Source organism: Periophthalmus magnuspinnatus, chromosome 16, assembly GCF_009829125.3.
Source record: "Periophthalmus magnuspinnatus isolate fPerMag1 chromosome 16, fPerMag1.2.pri, whole genome shotgun sequence".
NCBI classification, from domain to species: domain Eukaryota; kingdom Metazoa; phylum Chordata; class Actinopteri; order Gobiiformes; family Gobiidae; genus Periophthalmus; species Periophthalmus magnuspinnatus.
Window position 1 is genome coordinate 1,762,614 of NC_047141.1, and position 18,918 is coordinate 1,781,531.

Genomic DNA, 18,918 nt, shown 5'->3' on the forward strand with positions numbered 1-18,918 from the left:
CTCAGATGTTTGTGCCGTAGACAGTTTCTGCAGCAGGTCGAACGGCACAGCAACAATGACACTAAACAACATCCCACAATAAGAAATGCTACAGTAGAGACACTTTCAGACCATGAGTTTCGATGGGGAGTTAAACTATGAGGATAAATGTGGCTAGCTTAAATGTTTGCATTGCACATTGGTTTTTTGGCAGTTTTTCACTATGGCTATAATCCCATTGTAATTTGTATAATTGGTTTGGGTTAAGTCCTGGTTCAGCCTCATGTTTGTCCTGATTCAGACCTTGTTTTATAAGTTTAATAAAAAATACAGTGGTCTCTGGTTTATCGCGGGACTTACGTTCTAAAATTATTCCGCAATAGGTGAAATCTGCTAAGTAGTCAGCTTTATTTTTTACTATTATTATATGTTTTTTAAGGCTGTAAAACCCCTCACCACAGACTTTATACTCTTTTCTCACACAGGCACTAACATTTTCTCACATTTCTCTCTTGTTTAATTCATTAATAGTGACTCGCGTGTATTTCACAGTTCCTCTGATCGTGCCTCTTCGTACAGGAGACACGGCACGAAGGAGGAATGAACAAAGCTAATCCGTTAGCCACAGCATTCCAAACAGGAAGTGATCATGGGCGCACTTCCTGTTCCATCGACTCTGGCTCCAATTCACTTTCTGTGTAAAAACTGTGTCCTCTCTCTCTGTAACTGCTGCTGTCAGACTCACTCTTACATGATCCTGGGGTTTTTATTTCACTTTTGTGTCTGTAAATCAAGATATGAACATTAATAACAGACAGATTTGCGAGGTTGTTCCCGCTAGCATTAGCGACAGGTTTGATTGATGTTGTTGCTAAGTGCTCACTTGATCTGAAAGGTTAAGAAAACTGTTGGTTCACTTTTATTCACAGTGTTTTGGTCGCTCTGATCTTCTTCAGGTCTGAGGACAGCCCCTTCCTCTCCCCTTATATAAGTTAAGGGACCACCTCCATGAAAGTAATCAGCCAATCACAACAGTGAAAAAACATATATTTACAATTAGACCCCAATGTAAATGCAAAATTGTGCGTAATTCACTTTACATCAATCTTTTGTGAGTTAAAACACAGGGACAATGACTAGAAAAATATAAAGGTTATTATCACACTAAAAAGGTAACAATTCTATACCATAAATTTGACATTTTTTAATGAAAATAAGTGACGCCTCTAAAAGTCCACATAAACCTCCCTCATAGCACGGAGGGAGGACAAACAAATATGTGCTGTTCATGCTAAGCACCCATTCCCTGCTAAACCAGCGGTGTGGGCGGACAGAACCTTCAAGAGTCTCGCTCTGGATTGGCTCTTTGGTTGCTATGATACTCGCGGTCACATTTCTAATAATGGAACTCGGCTCCACATTCCCCCCCATAACTGCTCGAGCCTCGATGAGCTTCATTTGACTGAACGCTGTGGTGACTCTCACTTAGTCCATTTCTTTATACAGGCTGTGTTTCCACCACCTGTTGGCACAGAGGTTAATTGACTAGCACTCACGCCTTACATCAAGAAGCTTCCTGGTTTGACTCCCTAGGCTTTTCCTTGTGGAGTTTGCATGTTCAGCCTGTGTCTGGGTGATTTTTCCCTCCATCAACCCAGAAAATGCACAAAAGGTCATATCCTCCAGCTGAGGTGATCCTGACCAAGACTAGCTCAGGATCTGGAGATGGGTCCATTGCTCCTGACAGATTTCACCCAGAGACACTCACTCCTTTATTCAGTCTGTGACAATATGTAGCCTTACCACTGCATTGCATCACCTGGGGACCTGTTTCCAAATCTGGGCTCTAGTCTAGTCATGCCCAGACCAAATAAACAAATAAGACAATGAGGTCAGACTTTAAACTGTAGGAAGAAGTGGACTATGTGAGTGTGATAGTGTGACTCAAACCTGTTGCTAATGCTACCAAGGGTGACTTCGTTGACAGAAGGTGCCTGATTTGTCTGTTGTTAATGTTCATATCTTGATTTACAGACACGATAGTGAAATAAAAACCCCAGGATCATGTAGAGGGTTCTTGTGTGTAGGCAGCACGGTGGCTGAGTGGCAACCCTCATGCCTCACAGCAAGAAGGTTTGGTTGGATCCCCGGGTCGCCCAGGCCTTTCTGTGTGGAGTTTTGCATGTTTCTCCCCGTTTCTGGATGGGTTTCCTCCGGGTACTCCAGTTTCCTCCATCAACCAAAACATGAACGCCCTTCGAGACAACTGTTGTTGTGATTTTGGGCGTTACAAAAATAAAAAATGAATTGAATTAATACAAACATTTAAGACTAAAATGACAAGTCTGACAGCAGCAGTTACAGAGAGAGGGGGCACAGTTTGCCAATAGAAAGTGAATTGGAGCCAGAGTCGATGGAGCCGGAAGCGCGCCCATGCTCACTTCCTGTTTGGAACGCGGCAGCTAGCGGGTTAGCTATGTCCACGTATATATACAGTCTATAGGGCTCAACACATTTAAACTACACGTCTGTATGTGTACTGTTTGCTCATTTCTTACCAAATAAACAAATATGTCTCAAATGAGGTCGGATTATATCTTTTGCAGTGCTTATACTCTTCTATTATACTCCGTGCGACGCCGGGGATTGTGGGATATGTTCGACTGTTTTACACTGAATGGGGTCATGTTTCTTGGGGGGAGCTCTGGTTGTGTCCATCATCATTGAATAACATGGCCTCTGGGACCGAGCTCTCAGCCCAGCGAACAGGCGAACGAAGCAACAAGAAGACGACTCGTTTTTGTGTTTTACTATTAAATATTTATTTAATTTCACTGTAAAACACAATATTGATCTGGAGCAGCGTAAGAACAGAAGCAGAATCACTGACTCCCTGTTCAAACACTGCACAACGCTCCTGTTTCACCGGGACAAACAGCAGACGTTCATTCACTTGTTTTTATTATTGAAAAATAAAGATTGTGACCTTTTGAAACAGGACCCAGAGTCAGGTCTTTTAAAATAATTGTAAGTAAGATTGGATGGGGATAGGGGGTAGGTGAAACTGATTTTTTTCTGAGCACTCAAATGCCTCAAATGCACAAAATACGACTTTGAGTAAGTTTATTATTACATTGTTAAAATGTCATGTGTCATCCACACATGTTTGAGTAACACTTTATTATTAGTCTGTCTACATCTCTAAAGCTCAAAATGCTCTGTTCCACCTTGTGATGTCATCAAGTGGTAGTTTTCAAGCTAACTGCTCCTTGTACCTTTAGTTCAGTAGGGACTTGCCAATTCCAGGTCTAAATGATCCAAATGATTCTAGTGAAGGTGAATGGACTTTAAAAACACAGTGGAGCACTTCCTGTGTTACCACATGATGACATCACAAGGTGGAACAGAGTGTTTTCAGTTTGAGAGAAGAACTCAGCCTAAATATGCAGAGTTGTTGTGTTAAACATGTGTGAATCAAACAGAACACAACTCCAGGTCTGTTTGTGGTGAGGAAACAACATTAGAACAGATCAGAGAATAGTGTGATGTGGGCCCTTTGAAACCAAAATTAAATAAAACAAAACTAATCCAAATGTGATACGCAGTTGTTATTTATTCCTCAAGTAATGACAGAAGAACTTTTAAAAAAAAATCCAAATATGAACAGTAAATATTCTTATTACTTGACTGTCCCAGCAGGATATCGACTAAACCGATATTTGGAAGCCGATATCAGGTATTATTGGATTGGTGCATCCCTACTCCCATCCACAGACTGTATATATAAATGGACATAACTAACCTGCTAGCTCCAAACAGGAAGTGATCATGGGCGCACTTACGGCTCCATTGACTCCACTTTCTATGTAAAAACTGTGTCCTCTCTCTGTACCTGCTGCTGTCAGACTCATCATTTTGGTCTTAAATGTTCATATTAACTCGCTCTACATGATCCTGGGGTTTTTATTTCACTATTGTGTCTGTAAATCAAGATATGAACATTAATAACAGACAAATCAGGCGCCTTCTTTCCCCAAGGTCGCTCCAGTTAGCGTTAGCAACAGGTTTGATTGACAGCGTTGCTAAGTGCCCACTCTCTCCTAAACCAGCGGTGGAGGTGGAAAGGGGCGTTACCTTCAACAGCCTCACTCAAGATTGGTCCTTTGGTTGCTATGATACTCACAGTCAGAATTCCAAATAAGGAACTCAGCTCCAAATTACCCGCTATAACTGCTAGCCTCGATGAGCTTTATTTGACTGGATTTGTACCGTCAACCTTCAGATCAATTGAGCTACTGTTGCCCAATCTGAACTGGGACCAAATCTGGAACTAAATATGGACTAAACCAGGACTAATGCAGGACTAAACCAGGACTAAACCAGGGCTGAACCAGGACTACATCAGGACTAAACCAGGACTAAACCAGGACTAAACCCGGACCAAACCAGGACTAAACCAGGATCAAAGCATGTTAACAGTGGATGTGAAGTTGGTTGTTGTAGGAGCAGATGATGCAAGGGGCTAAGTGCTACATTAGCTAGCATACAGTCTGTTTGTAATTAGCTTCATGACTTTGGCTTCATTCATCACTGTGCCAGGATCCAGTCGATGGCTTTTCAATTGTTGAGTCTCTGGTTCGATTTGGGTGCAGCTAAATGCCCTTTTGTTTGTTTGTGGGACAAATATGATGGATTACAAGAGTGAACCTCCTCTGCATCTGTAATGAGACAAGAACGAGTCGGATCAGAGCCTGAGCGGAAAGCAAAAGAGCTTTTTCAAACATGGAAACGTCTTTGGAGGATTTCAGTTTTACATTTTGTAGTTTATTTGACAAATGTATCGACTCATTCAGACCAAACTTTTTATTAGATTCTGATTCAATTATAGAAAATCTGAAATGCTTTTGTCAGAAATAATCCAAACAGCCCCATTTGGAGGTGGAGGATGGAGATGGAGAATATCAGAGCCAATAAAACTAAAGAAACACCCAGAATTTTACAATAATTCATGATTATAGACAGAACAGAACAATCAGATGTTTATATCTGCATCAAACAGATCAACATTACTCCAGAATGAGAGCAGACTTATGAAGCCCAACCTCAGCCTCTCTCACTCCCTCTCTCATCACTCTCTCATTCCTCTCTTCCGTTGGCATCTTCTCACTCCTCTCTCTCGCTTCCTTTGACTCACTCTTTCCTCTTCGCTCCTCTCTCTCCCTCTCTTCTTCCCATCCCTTTCTTCCTTTGTTTCACTCTCTCGCTCTGTCTTTAGTGACTTTGGTCCGTTCTCTCCTCTCTTATCCCTCTCTTTGATTGGTTGGTCTCTTCTTTCCCTCCATCCTTTCCTCTCTTCTGCCTTTCTTCTTTCTATCTTCTCTCGCTCCTCTCCCTCGCTTCTCCCTCTTCTCATTCTCCTCTCTCTCTTTTCCCTCTCTTCTTTCTCTTTTCTCCCTCTCTTCTCCCTCTCTCCTCTCTTCTCCCTCTCTTGTCTTCTCCCTCTCTCATCTCTTCTCTCTCTCTCCTCTCTTCTCCCCCTCTCCTCTCCTCTCTTCTCTCTCTCCTCTCTTCTCCCTCTCTCCTCTCTTCTCCCTCTCTCCTCTCTTCTCCTCCTTCTTCCTCTCTCCTCTCCTCTCTTCTCCTCCTTCTCCCTCTCTCCTCTCTTCTCCCTCTCTCCTCTCCTCTCCTCTCCTCTCCCTCTCTCCTCTCCTCTCCCTCTCTCCCTCTCCTCTCTTCTCCCTCTCTCCTCTCCTCTCCTCTCCTCTCCTCTCCCACTCTCCTCTCTTCTCCTCTCCCTCTCTCCTCTCTTCTCCATATCTCCTCTCTTCTCCCTCTCTCCTCTCTTCTCCCTCTCTCCTCTCCTCTCTTCTCCTTCTCTCCTCTCTTCTCCCTCTCTTCTCTCTCTCTTTGAATTCTTGTTTTCAGCTGATCGTCTCTGTTCAGAGCGTTGGTGATAAAAGCTTTACACTTCTCACTACAAACATGTTTCAGACTGTGCTTCAGTTTGAGCACACAGGTTACATATGTTTCAGACTGTGCTTCTCTCTGCTTCTGTTGGAAGACACAAGTTACACAAGTTACACAAGTTTCAGCACATTTCCCTTTTTCATTTATATTTTTTCTGTCCCTGGTTTTTACATGTTAAAAACACACAAATCAGAACTAGTCTATTTTAAAGTTTGCAGTCGTCCAGAGTTACTCCTGTCTGACCTTATGATTATTCACCATGATGAGTTAATAAGCACTTTTCACAACTGTCACAGTGATAATAACAATTAGCATGCAAGTCACGCACTTCCTGACTCTCGGACAAGAAGAAGCTTTGTATTTAGACACAGACAGTACACAGAGGACTCTTTCTGACTTCAAGAGCTGCTTATATCATATGTGTTCAGTTTTGATACTCACTTCCTCTTCCTCTTCTTCTTCTTCCTCTTCCTCCTCTTCCTCTTTTTCCCCTTCCTCCCCAAAGAGTGCTTTAAAACGAGCTCACATTTCTGTGGTGGTAAACCCGGAGTCTTCCTCTGCAGGATATTTATGACACAGTTTGACGTCTTTTACACTGGGGAGAGTCAAACGGCCCAATAAACACTTAAACCTGATCAAATATTCATCTGGAGCTAAATGTGGCTCTGCATCTGTCTGCTCCTGTTAAAGAGCCAGAGCTGCACGAGAGGAGCCACAGCTCCTTTAAAGAGCTAGAGCCGCAGGAGAGGAGCCACAGCTCCTTTAAAGAGCCAGAGCTGCACGAGAGGAGCCACAGCTCCTTTAAAGAGCTAGAGCCGCACGAGAGGAGCCACAGCTCCTTTAAAGAGCTAGAGCCGCACGAGAGGAGCCGCATGAGGGGAGCCACAGCTCTGTTAAAGAGCTAGAGCCGCACGAGAGGAGCCGCATGAGGGGAGCCACAGCTCTGTTAAAGAGCCAGAGCTGCACGAGAGGAGCCACACTTCCTATAAAGAGCCAGAACCGAGTGAGCCACACCTCCTTTAAAGAGCCAGAGCCGAGAGGAGCCATAGCACATGTTAAAAAGCCAGAGCCGAGAGGAGTCATGCCTCTGGCTCACACTGGCAAAAAGACCATAACCCCATTGAGAATCTTTGGGATGTGCTGGAGAAGCTTTGTGCAGCATCAGACTCAAAAAAATTAATGCAACACTGGATGGAAATAAATGTTGTGACATTGCAGATGCTGATCAAAACAATGCCACAGTGAATGTGTGACGTAATCAAAGCTAAAGGAGGAACAACCAAATGTTAGTCTGTCTGACCTTTTTTTTTGGTGGCAACTTTTTTTTGGACAGGCAGTGTATCTCTCTACCTCCAAAATGGTTCAGTCTTATTTCATACAAGCCTTTTCCGCCACTAACCTCATTCCTCCGCTGCCTAAAGCCCCCCTCTCCACACTGCAGCCAATGGGCCCATGACGCACTCAGCTTCAGACTCCAGGGGTCAAGGTTAACGGGACCCTGAACGCATCGTCCCAGTATTTATGTTCACTTAAACGCACCCAACGCGGCGCCGGAAAAGATTAAAATGGCTACAGCGGTGATAGCGTTGTAATAGTTGTTCAGGACACGCATGCCGCTGCTCTCCGGCTATAAATAAAGACCGGAATATGGGCCAGGAACAAGAATGGGAATGATGGGAGATTAGATGGACCCACATCCAGAAGAACCGGAAAAATGAACTGGGTTAATCAATATAAAAGAGCAACTATGTAAATATGTATCGACCACTGTAGAACAGAACTAAAACAGGTCTAAACCAGGACTAAACCAGGACTAAACCAGGACTAAACCAGGACTAAACCAGGACTAAACCAGGACTAGGTTTTATATTTTTCTTTTACTATGGATCAGATCTGAACGACTGTGGGATTACACAGACACCCACAAGAACAGGACCAAACCAGGACTAAACCAGGACTAAACCGGGACTAAACCATGACTAAACCGAGACTAAATCAGATCTAAGCCAGGACTAAACTGAGACTAAACCAGGTCTAGCTCATTACCAAAGCAGGTCAAGCCAGAACTAATCCAGGTCTAACCAAGGACTAAACCAAGGCTAAACCAGGTCCAAAGCACCTCCCATTGCTACTGAATACTGAAAGAGGACTAACCCAGGACTAAACCAGGACTCAATCAGTTCTAACCCAGGTCTAAACCAGGACTAAACCAGGTCCAAAGCACCTCCCCTTGATACTGAACACTAAAAAGGGATTATACCAGGTCTATACCAGATTTAAATCACCTTGAAAATACCTTTAGACCCAGCCCTTAAGACTAAACCAGGACTAAGCATATGTGCTCCATAAAACATTGACTTACTTTACTCTTCATCCATTAATTTTCCCATTTTTCCGGTGGACTTAAACGCACCAAACCAGCCCCTCTCTATAAATAAAAGGTTGAATCTGGTCCAGAGAAGCAGCAGGACTGATCAGTGTTATTAAAAGTCCCGTCTGCACATACATATAAATCAGACGGAGAAACGAGCTCACGCAGGCAGCTTTATATTATCTTTATGTAATTAAAAACACGGCTTCTATATAAATATAGTGACGTACTTTGTCCCCTGCCACGAAATGAGTTCAGTGTGATGAATTTACGAACCACAGCCGCGTTTCTGCGGAGTGTTTTAAAGGGAATCGCACAGGGCGAGCAGTGTAATCAGGAACATTTTGTCTGTGTCTCAATCTCAGTGGAAAAGAGTTTTACAGTGAAGCAACGAATGATTTAAAGAACTGTGGTTTATACATGGACTGTGTAAAGAAGTGGCATAAGTGAGTTCTCCAAATGAAGCTCATCGAGGCCAGAGCAGTTATAGCGGCTAATTTTGAGCTGAGTTCCATATTTGGAATTCTGACAACGAGTATCATAGCAACCAAAGAGCCAATCTAGAGTGAGGCTGTTGAAGGTAACACCCCCTTCCTGCTTAGCAACCCTGTCAATCAAACCTGTTGCTAACACTAACCAACGCGATCTCAGGGAAAAAAGGACCTGATTTGTCTGTTGTTAATGTTCATATCTTGATTTACAGACACAATAGTGAAATAAAAAAATGGGCATGTTGTAAACTGAGACAGTGCATCTAATTATAAAGTGTTTTAGTGTGCAAGGAAGTGTGTCGTTAGTGTGCTAGTTGCAATAGAATACATTACAAAATCCATTTTAATTTGGGTATTCAGTATTGTAAGGTATTTTCTAGCTGTGCAGTGCTACATCAAACTGGTATCTTGATTTACTAACGCTAAGGTAAATGACACATGCCCACCAGACCTATGGAATGTGTGGGAATTCATGATGTTTTGACCAGCGTGGAGCTCATGAGGACGCCGTGCAGACCAGAAGAAGGACCCTCCTCATACTCACACACACACACAGATGCTCACACAGGCACACACATACATTGGGAGACACTATAAAATGTGTCAACAGGCACATCTCAGGGCTCTCTTCTCTTCTGACTTTATGTTTCAAGTGTATAAAATTAATTAAATGAACGTCTCTGTGCTTCTGAATACTGCAGAGCTTCAGACAGATTCTTAAAAAAACTGAGTCCGATGTGTCATTTCTTTTGGATGTTCAGTGAGGAGTTTTATTTGAAAGTGTTTTGATTTGAAATAGTTTTAGCTTGTGACGTTACATTCGTTTGTCAGAGTTGGATTTAATTAGATTTCAAACAGCTCGACGTCTGAACAGCCACAGTACAAAGACACTGTCAGAGAGGCTCGCCCTGATACTGAAGAAAACTTAAATCCACCCTGTTCTTCAATCTGTTCTGTTCAGATGTTTCTCCATGTTCTAGTCGTTTCTTCTCATTGAGCCTCTGAACTTGTATTTGGAGTGATTCATGTTTGAGGAATCTTCAGTTGACTACTTTCAAGACGCCATTTTGCCGATCTACCCCCGTTTAACCTCCACCGGTACACGCCCACTGTGACACGCCCACTGTGACGTCAGCACTTCAATCTCTAGTTTTATTTTATTAATCGGTGATACTCGTAGGATTCACCAGCGTCGCTTCATCATTTTGGTACAAATGAAAACAAATGTGCTGCTCTAGTGTGATGTGCAGGTGTCCATAGGGGGCGCCAACAGCATGCGGCGCTTTGTTGTAATGATGTTTACGACGTCAGCACATTCCCATTGGACACTGCAGTTTTCCAACATCAGCGGACTTGTTTCTTTTATTAAGTCGTTTTTGATGAACATTGTGATTTAAAATGTGTAAATTATAACATAATGATCCACAGAGATGAGAACTATAGAGACACAAGCACAACAGGTCTTGCCCCAGTACAGATGTTTTGTATATGCAGCTCTTGAGTTTAAAATAGGTTCGCTGTGTACTCTCATCTGCATCTAATTATAAAGTGTTTTATAGTTCGACAATCGGGAAGTGATTAACCCGCTCTACATGTACTTTTTATTTCACTACTGCGTCCGTAAATCAAGATATGAACATTAACAACAGACAAATCAGGTGCCTTTTTCCCTGAGGATACCACTAGTGTTAGCAACAGGTTTGACAGTGTTGCTAAGTGCCCGGTCACTGCTAAATCAGCGGTCAGGGTGGGAAGGAGCGTTACCTTCAACAGCCTCGTTCCAGATTGGCTCTTTGGTTGCTATGATACTCGTGGTTGGAACTCACTCATGTACTGCACAGTCTGTGGTTTTAAGTTTGTAAAAATCAGGCAGAGCTTCTTTAAACATACTGTGACCAGCGGAGTGAGTCTCGTTTTGTTGGTGTGCCTTGCGTGTTTGGTGATGGCGTGTTCGGTGATGGCGTGCCGCCCTCAGAACATCTGCTCGGAGCGTCTGAGGGAGCCGTGTTCATTAGGCCTCGTCTCTTCACACTCTGACGGCGCTGCGTTCCAAAGCTGGTTTCATTAGTTCACTGTCAGAGAACGAGCCCAGAAGCAGAACGAGGAGTTTCATCTTAGGAATCAAACCGTTAAGATTTAAAGGTGCACTCTGCAACTTCTCTAGTGGAAGGTCTGCAGCTTGTCTCCAAGGAGATATCTCTCTCATCTTCTCTTCTCTTCTCTCTGTTTCTCTCTTTCTCATCTCTCTCTTCATCCCTCCATCCTACTCTCCGTCTCTCTCTTTTTTGCTATCTCATCTCTATCCAACCCTTTATCCCTCTCTCCCTCCCTCGCTCTCCCAACCTCCCTCTTTCTCTCCATCTTTACTCCTTTCTCTTTCCCTCTCCTGCCTCTCACCCTCTTTCTTTTCTTCTTTCTCTCTCTCTCCTTCTCTTCTCTGTCTCTTCTTCCCTCATCCCCCCTCTCTCTTCTCCCCTCACCCTCTCTGTTTTCCCTCTCTCTCCTCATCTCTCTATCTATGTCCCTCATTCTCTTCTATTTTCCCTCTTTCTCCTTTTCTCCTCTTCTCTCTCTGTCAGTTTCTCCCTCTTTTCTCTCACATCCCTCTATCACACCCTCTTTCTCTCCCTGCACTTTCTCTCTTCCTTCCCTCTCTTTCTCTCCATCCCTCTATCCCACTCTCTCCTCTGTACTTGTCCTCACCTCTCTCCTCTTTCTCTCCTCTGTCCCTCTCCACATCCTCTCTCCTCTCTCTTCCTCTGTACCTCTTCTCTTTCTCTCCTCTGTCCCTCTCCTCACCCTCTCTCCTCTCTCTTCATCTGTCCCTCTTCTTGTTCTCTCCTCCGTCCCTCTCCTCCTCTGTCCCTCTCCTCTCTCCTCCTCTGTCTCTCTCCTCCTCTGTCCCTCTCCTCCTCTGTCCCTCTCCTCTCTCCTCCTCTGTCTCTCTCCTCCTCTGTCCTTCTCCTCCTCTGTCCCTCTCCTCCTCTGTCCCTTTCCTCTCTGTCTCTCTCCTCCTCTGTCCCTCTCCTCTGTCCCTCTCCTCTTCCTCTCCTCTGTCCCTCTCCTCTCTCCTCCCCTGTCTCTCTCCTCCTCTGTCCTTCTCCTCCTCTGTCCCTCTCCTCTCTCCTCCTCTGTCCCTCCCTCTCTCTGTGTGTGGTTAAATAGAGTGCACGGGCGTCTCTCAGCTCAGTGCGGTGACATCATCATTAGGGGACAGGGGCGACTGAATCAACCACGAAGAAGAGCGGGCACGTAACAGTGATCGGTTTAGACGAAGAACAAAATAAACAGAGGCCAGAGAGAGAGAGAGAGAGAGAGAGAGAGAGGAGAGAGGGAGAAAAGAGAGGAGAGGGAGGGAGAGAGACAGAGAGTGAGACAGAGAGGAGGTATCCATATCTATAGGGGGCGGCGACAGCATGCGGCTCTTTGTTGTCAAGCAGACTTGTTTCTTTTCTTAAGTGGTCTTAGATGAATATTGTGATTTAAATGTGTAAATTATAACGTAATGATCCACAGGGGTCACAGATGAGAACCATAGAGACACAAGCACAACAGGGCTAAGTGAAGAGGACACTGAAGTAAATCCCCTTCTTTAAATCCCCCTCTTTAAATCCCCCTCTTTAAACATCATTATGTCTCATTATGGCAGGCGTCAAATATTAAACTTGTGATTGGCTGAAGCAGTGAACGATTCTTCTCCTCAATTTCAGACCAGTGATGCTTAGGCCCTGTTTTTGTTTGGTCCTGGTTCAGTCCTGGTTTAGTCCTGGGTTAGTTCTGGGTTGAGATTTTGTTTTATTGTTTTACTCTTAAACCTTGTGTTGAATACTGTGTGACTGAAGATTGTGATGAAGTTGAGGTGAACTTGTTTTTCAGTAAAAATGTGACACATATTATTTTAAGATGTCTACACTGGAACCTGCTACTTCGGTTACATGATACGACTCTTCATTTTCAGGTTGACAAGAGGATTTGTAATACGTCTTTTCAGTGACTGTAAGAATCTTTTTAGTGACATGTTCTACCTTCATGCAAACAGCTAACGGTATATCCATTTAGAACCTTGTACAGACAGTATGTAATTTAGTTTAAGTCTTTATAGGACCATCTATGCATATTACACTTCTCGGGGTATAAGTACTGGATGGCTCCTTTGTAAACACACTCCCTCACACTCACACACACACACACACACACACACCCACCCACACACACACGCACACTGCTGTTAGGACCTCCACCCCCTGATATCAGATAAATTCTTTCAACTCTCTACAGTTACAGTTCTGGGTTAGACCTGGTTTAGTGCTGGTGTAGTCCTTGTTTAGTCCTAGTGTGTACATCTGATAGACCCACCCACAAGAACTGCACTAAACCAGGACTAAACCACGACTAAACCAGGACTAAACCAGAACTGAAAACTCCATCCAGAATGCAGAGACAGTTTTCAGGAGGCATTTTTCTGACTTTTAACAAAATATGAGTTTCTATTTCCTCTGAGTCTAATCATCACTGTTGTCTTTTTAGACAAGTTTTGGACCTTGTTCACTTCAGAGCCGCTATCACTAACAGCTATGGAAGTACTCAACTCTCTTAAGCAAGTAAAAATACAGATACTGGAGCAAAAATCTACTCAAGTAAAAGTATCACATGAAAACATCTACTTAAGTAAAAGTCTTACAGTCTGTGAAGCAAACCCAGGACCTTCATACCATCGTACTGTCACCAGCACAAAACCATGTTTGGAAATGTCTTCGCCGTCTCCAAACACTGTTGTCTCTGTGAGCGCGACTCCTCTGTCTCCAAACGCAGTTGTGTTCTTTTAATACAGTCGTACATCTTTATACTCTGACTAATCTGAGGCCTCTTCCATCGTGGTGTTTTTATTTCATTTAAATCAGCTCACATGTGTCTGTCTCTCGCGAGGGCACGCCAGCACTCTGAAATGAAATCTACTCCTATTGGATGATATGATTTGTCAGTAATTGAGCTAAAGACTGCTGCGGCGGCGGCGGCGGCTCCGGTGGCGTGGGATAATTAGAGCCGAATACAAAAGCTGTGGATTTATCTGTGTTGTCACTGCTCTGTAATGAAAGCCATTCTTCTCCAGCTCCCATTATGATCAGCCCCACTCCACCGACAGAATGTCACTGGACTGGTTTGTGGGAATAGGGCAAAATTTTATTAAATCAGTGCCACTGTGCTTGTGTCTCAATGGTTCTCATTTTTGACACTTGTGGATCATTCTGTTATAATTTACACATTTTAAATCACAATATTCATCTAAAAGAACTTAATAAAAGACACAAGTCCGCTGTGTTCCGCGTTAGAAAACTGTGGTGCCCAATGGGAGCTGACATCGCCGTAAATATCATCACAACAAAGCGCCGCATGCTGTCAGCGCCCCCTATGGATAGCTGCACATCACACTAAAACAGCACAGTTTTTTTTTTTTATTTCTACCAAAATGATGACTCGACGCTGGAGGAGGAAGTGCGTACGTCACAGTGGGCGTGTCACAGTGGGCGTGTCACAGTGGAGGTTAAACGGGGGTAGATCAACAAAATAGCGTCTTGAAAATAGTCGATAGAGATTACTCAAATATGAATATCTCCAAATACAACTTCAAAGAGAAGAAATGATTAGAGCAGGGATAAACATCTGAAAAGAACAGATTTAAAGTTTCACTATGAAACTTCACTGCAGCGTCTAGGAGACCATATGATTTGACCTGTTGTGTATGTTTTGATGGGGAAACACACCCAGACGCAGGGAGAATATGCAAACTCCACACACAAAGGCTTGGTTGACTCAGGAATTGAACCCAGAACCTTCTTGATGTGAGGCGAGTGTTCTCAACCGCTTTGGCGTTATTACCACACATCATACCACACCTAATCTGACTTTTTTTACAACTCTGAGAGGCCTCGTCCTTAGCTCGGGTACCATCTATGTTCAGTTTCGTCCCTGGGGCTGTGTCTGCTGGGGGGAAAAATATCAAACTGTGAATGAGAGATGAGAGAGATTGTGTTCAAAGTTCAGAGTTTAAACAAGTTCAGGAGAAAAAATTAAATCGGAACTGACAAACAAAAACAAAACTCACATTTCGGAGCATGTTTGATGCACAGGGAGGGCATCTGACACAGGAGGGACATCTCAGAACATATTTGTCCAGATCTAAACTACAGGGGTAGCACTTTTTATGCGGTGTCCTCTCTTGTCCCTAGTGCTCATACGATGTGTCCTCTTGTCCAGGTCTGATCCGGTTGCAGGAGCTCATCAAGGCCCCTTCGCGGTACAACATTCGTCTGAAGATTCGTCAGCTCCCGGCCGACACCAAAGACGCCAAACCTCTGCTGAAGGAGATGAAGAGGGGGAAGGAGTTCCACATCATCTTCGACTGCGGCCACGAGATGGCGGCCGGGATTCTCCGACAGGTGAGTTTGAAGGAGCGTTTATGATCAGAGTGAGAGCACGACTTTGATCTGGTATATTTTTGGTTTTATTTTGGAGGAGCATTTGTCAGATCATTACAGTGGTTTGAAATTGGACGCACTCTTTAATTTTTTTTAAATGTTTTTTTATACTACTACTACTACTACTACTACTACTACTACTACTACTACTACTACTACTACTACTACTACTACTAGTACTACTTCTACTTCTTCCCTTTGACAGAATTGTGGGGGCCCGGGGCAAGAAGGCCTACATGAGCCCCCCTCTAATATAAATAAATACTACTACTACTACTACTTCTACTAGGACATGGTTGTAAAGGGCTCTTCTGACACCACCTTCTGGTGTTGATGTTTCATGTAAATAACTGAACTGATTGAAAACACAATGTCAGTTTCAGTTTTAAAACTGTTGAAGCTTCGGCAAAATTAAGTTTTTATCTTTGAGAGATTGTCATGAGTCACTAGAACTGATGGTTTTCAGATTTTAGAATGTGATTTCAATAAGCACTTAACTTAATAACAGCTACTAGTATTTGAGTACTCTAGTATTTCAGTATACTCTGGTTGTTTTGAGTAGTTTCGGCTCTACCCCAGAGCCTGTGCCTTGTCCAATACTCTAGTATTTGAGTACACAGTTGTGGTTGTACCCCAGAGCCTGTAGCCTGTCCAGTACTGTAGCACTTGAGTACTGTGGTACTTGAGTATTGTAGTACTTGAACATAGTACATAGTAGTCTAGAGCCTGTAGCAGCAGTGAGTTGTTTTGTTCATTAAGTCTCATTAAGCCTCTCCGTCACTTCAAAGACCAGTCCATTCATTCCATTAAAGTCATATTTCTTCGTCTGCTCGCTCGGCCTCGTTTGCGTCGCTCACTTGTTCTTTGCTCACTCGTTCCTCGTTTGCGTTGCACTCGTTCCTCGCTAATCCCAGAGGAGTTCATTTAGCCTGATGTGGTCACGGCTCTGCACAAATGCCACGTTTATTTAGAGAAAAGAATCCAAGGATGAGCCGCTGGCAACCTGCTCCCCCTCGCCCCAAGGAGCTGTCAACGCCAGCGCCGCCATTAGCCCCAGTGTTGGCCCAAGTGTCGGCCTGAGTGTCGGCCCTCGCCACTACCAGAGCGCAAACACGCTACATATCTTTAGCATGGAGTGGGATTAGCACATTAGCGTGATTTATGAACGTGTGAGGTCAGAGGAGAACCACCGCAGTCCCCAGAAGGCGAAGATGGTGTGAGTGTGGGGCCTGTGAGTACGAGGGAGGAGACAGGGAGGAGAGAGGGAGGTGAGAGGGAGGTGATATGGAAATGAGAGGGAAGAGAGAGGGAGAGGAGAGGGGGAGAGGAGAGAAGGAGGAGAGGGAGATGAGATGGAAGAGAGATTGTGGAGAGGAGGAGGAGAGGAAGGAGAGACAGAAGACAGAAGGAGGAGAGAGAGAGGTAAGAGGGAGGACGTTAGTCTAGTTGTTGTGGTTCTTCTGCTTCATCTGTTTGTTCTGGTTGTTGTGGTTGTTCCGGTTTTTCTAGTTGATGTGGTTGTTTTGGTTGTTCTAGTTGTTCTGGTTGTTCTAGTTGGTGTGGTTGTTCTAGCTTCTGGTTAATCCAATTGTTCTCATTGTAGTTGTTCTGGTTGTTCCATTTGGTGTGGTTGTTCTGGTTGTTCTAGTCGTTCTGGTTGTTCTAGTCGTTCTGCTTGTTCTAGTTGTTCTGGATGTTCAAGTTGTTCTAGTTGTTGTAGTTGTTCTATTTTTTTTTGGTTATTCTAATTTGTTGTGGTTGTTCCGGTTGTTATGATTGTTCTGGTTGTTCTTTTATTCTGGTTGCTTTGGTTGTTCTAGTTGTTCCTGTTATTCTAGTTGTTGTGGTTGTTCCGGTTGTTATGATTGTTCTGGTTGTTCTTTTATTCTGGTTGCTTTGGTTGTTCTAGTTGTTCTGGTTGTTCCTGTTATTCTAGTTGTTGTGGTTGTTCCGGTTGTTATAGTTATTCTGGTTGTTATAGTTGTTGTGGTTGTTCTAGTTATTCCGATTGTTCTGGTTGTTCTAATTGTTGAGGTTGTTCCCGTTGTTCTAGTTTTTTTTTTCTGGTTGTTCCGGTTGTTCTGTATTTCTTCAGCTCCTCTAAGCCACTTTTTCTCTTTGTGTGGGACTAAAACGAGTCTGTAATAAGAGTCTATTAAAGCTCCGCATCTGAGGACAAATATTTAAGACCCTGTGAATGATTTGACAAAAGACTAAATGGAGACTAAACCAGGACTAGACCAGGAGTAGACCAGAACTAAACCAGGACTAGCCCAGGAGTAGACAAGGACTAGGACAGGACTAGATCAGAGACCAGATCAGAGACCAGACCGGGATAAGACTGGGAGTAGACCGGGACTACACCGGGACCAGACCAGGACTAGACCGGAGACCAGAGACTAGACAAGACCACAGACCAGAAGGTAGAGGGGTAGAGCCAGGAGAGTCTCAGGTATCATCACAGAGGGAGGAGTCAGAGGACAGAGGGGCGGAGCCAAGACAGTCCCAGGCATCATCACTGAGGGAGGAGTCAGAGGACAGAGGGGCGGAGCCAAGACAGTCCCAGGCATCATCACTGAGGGAGGAGTCAGAGGACAGAGGGGCGGAGCCAAGACAGTCCCAGGCATCATCACTGAGGGAGGAGTCAGAGGACAGAGGGGCGGAGCCAAGACAATCCCAGGCATCATCACTGAGGGAGGAGTCAGAGGACAGAGGGGCGGAGCCAGGAGACTGCACTGTTGTACTGTGATGTTTCATACTGTGTACAGATCCACCTTCTTCCCTCACCCTAGACACTTCCTCCCTTGTAACAGTACACGGCAGACTTATTTTGACCTTGAGAGCTGCTTATGCAATACATAGAGTGGCTTGCAACAGTATTCATTCCCTTGGAACTTTTTCAAATTTTGTTAAGTCACAACCACCGCCTTTTGCTGTAATTACAGCTGCAAGTTATTTGGGGTATGTCTCCAGCTTTGTACACCTACAGACTGACATTTTTGCCCATTCTTCCCAGCAAAAGCTCTGTCAGATTTGATGGAGACCATTTGTGACCTGCAGTTTTCAGATCTTGCCACAGATTCTCAATTGGATTTAGGTCCGGACCTTGACCGGGCCATTCTAACAAATGAATATGTTTATGTTTAAACCATTCCATTGTCACTTTGGCTTTATGTTTAGGACCGTTGTCCTGCTGGAAGGTGAACCTCCACCCCAGTCTCAAGTCTTTTGCAGACTCCAACAGGTTTTCTTCCAAGATTGCCCTGTATTTAGCTCCATCCATTTTCCCATCAATTCTGACCAGCTTCCCTGTCCGGGTGAAAAAAAACACTCCCACAGCATGATGCTGCCACCACCGTGTTTGACTGTGGGGATGGTGTGTTCAGAGTGATGTGCAGTGTTAGTTTTCCTCCACATGTAGCGTTTTGCTTTTAGAGTTTGATTTTGGTCTCATCAGACCAGAGCACCTTCTGCCACATGTTTGCTGTGTCCTCCAAGTAACTTCTAGCGAACTGTAAACAAGACTTTTCAACAATGGCTTTGCTCTTGCCACTCTTCCATAAAGACCAGATTTGTGCAGTCCACGACTAATAGTTGTCCTGTGAACAGATTCCTCCACCTGAGCTATGGATCT

The 18,918-nt window shown here is 44.1% G+C and overlaps 1 protein-coding gene across 1 annotated transcript in view; it reads left to right on the forward strand.

Moving 5' to 3' along the window:
* grik2 (glutamate receptor, ionotropic, kainate 2) overlaps window positions 1-18,918 on the forward strand; it is a 280,443-nt gene that overhangs the window by 50,066 nt on the left and 211,459 nt on the right. The window contains exon 4 of the mRNA XM_033980607.2: window positions 15,064-15,245. Within this exon, the coding sequence (XP_033836498.2) occupies window positions 15,064-15,245 (182 nt within the window). The remainder of the gene's footprint in view (window positions 1-15,063; window positions 15,246-18,918) is intronic.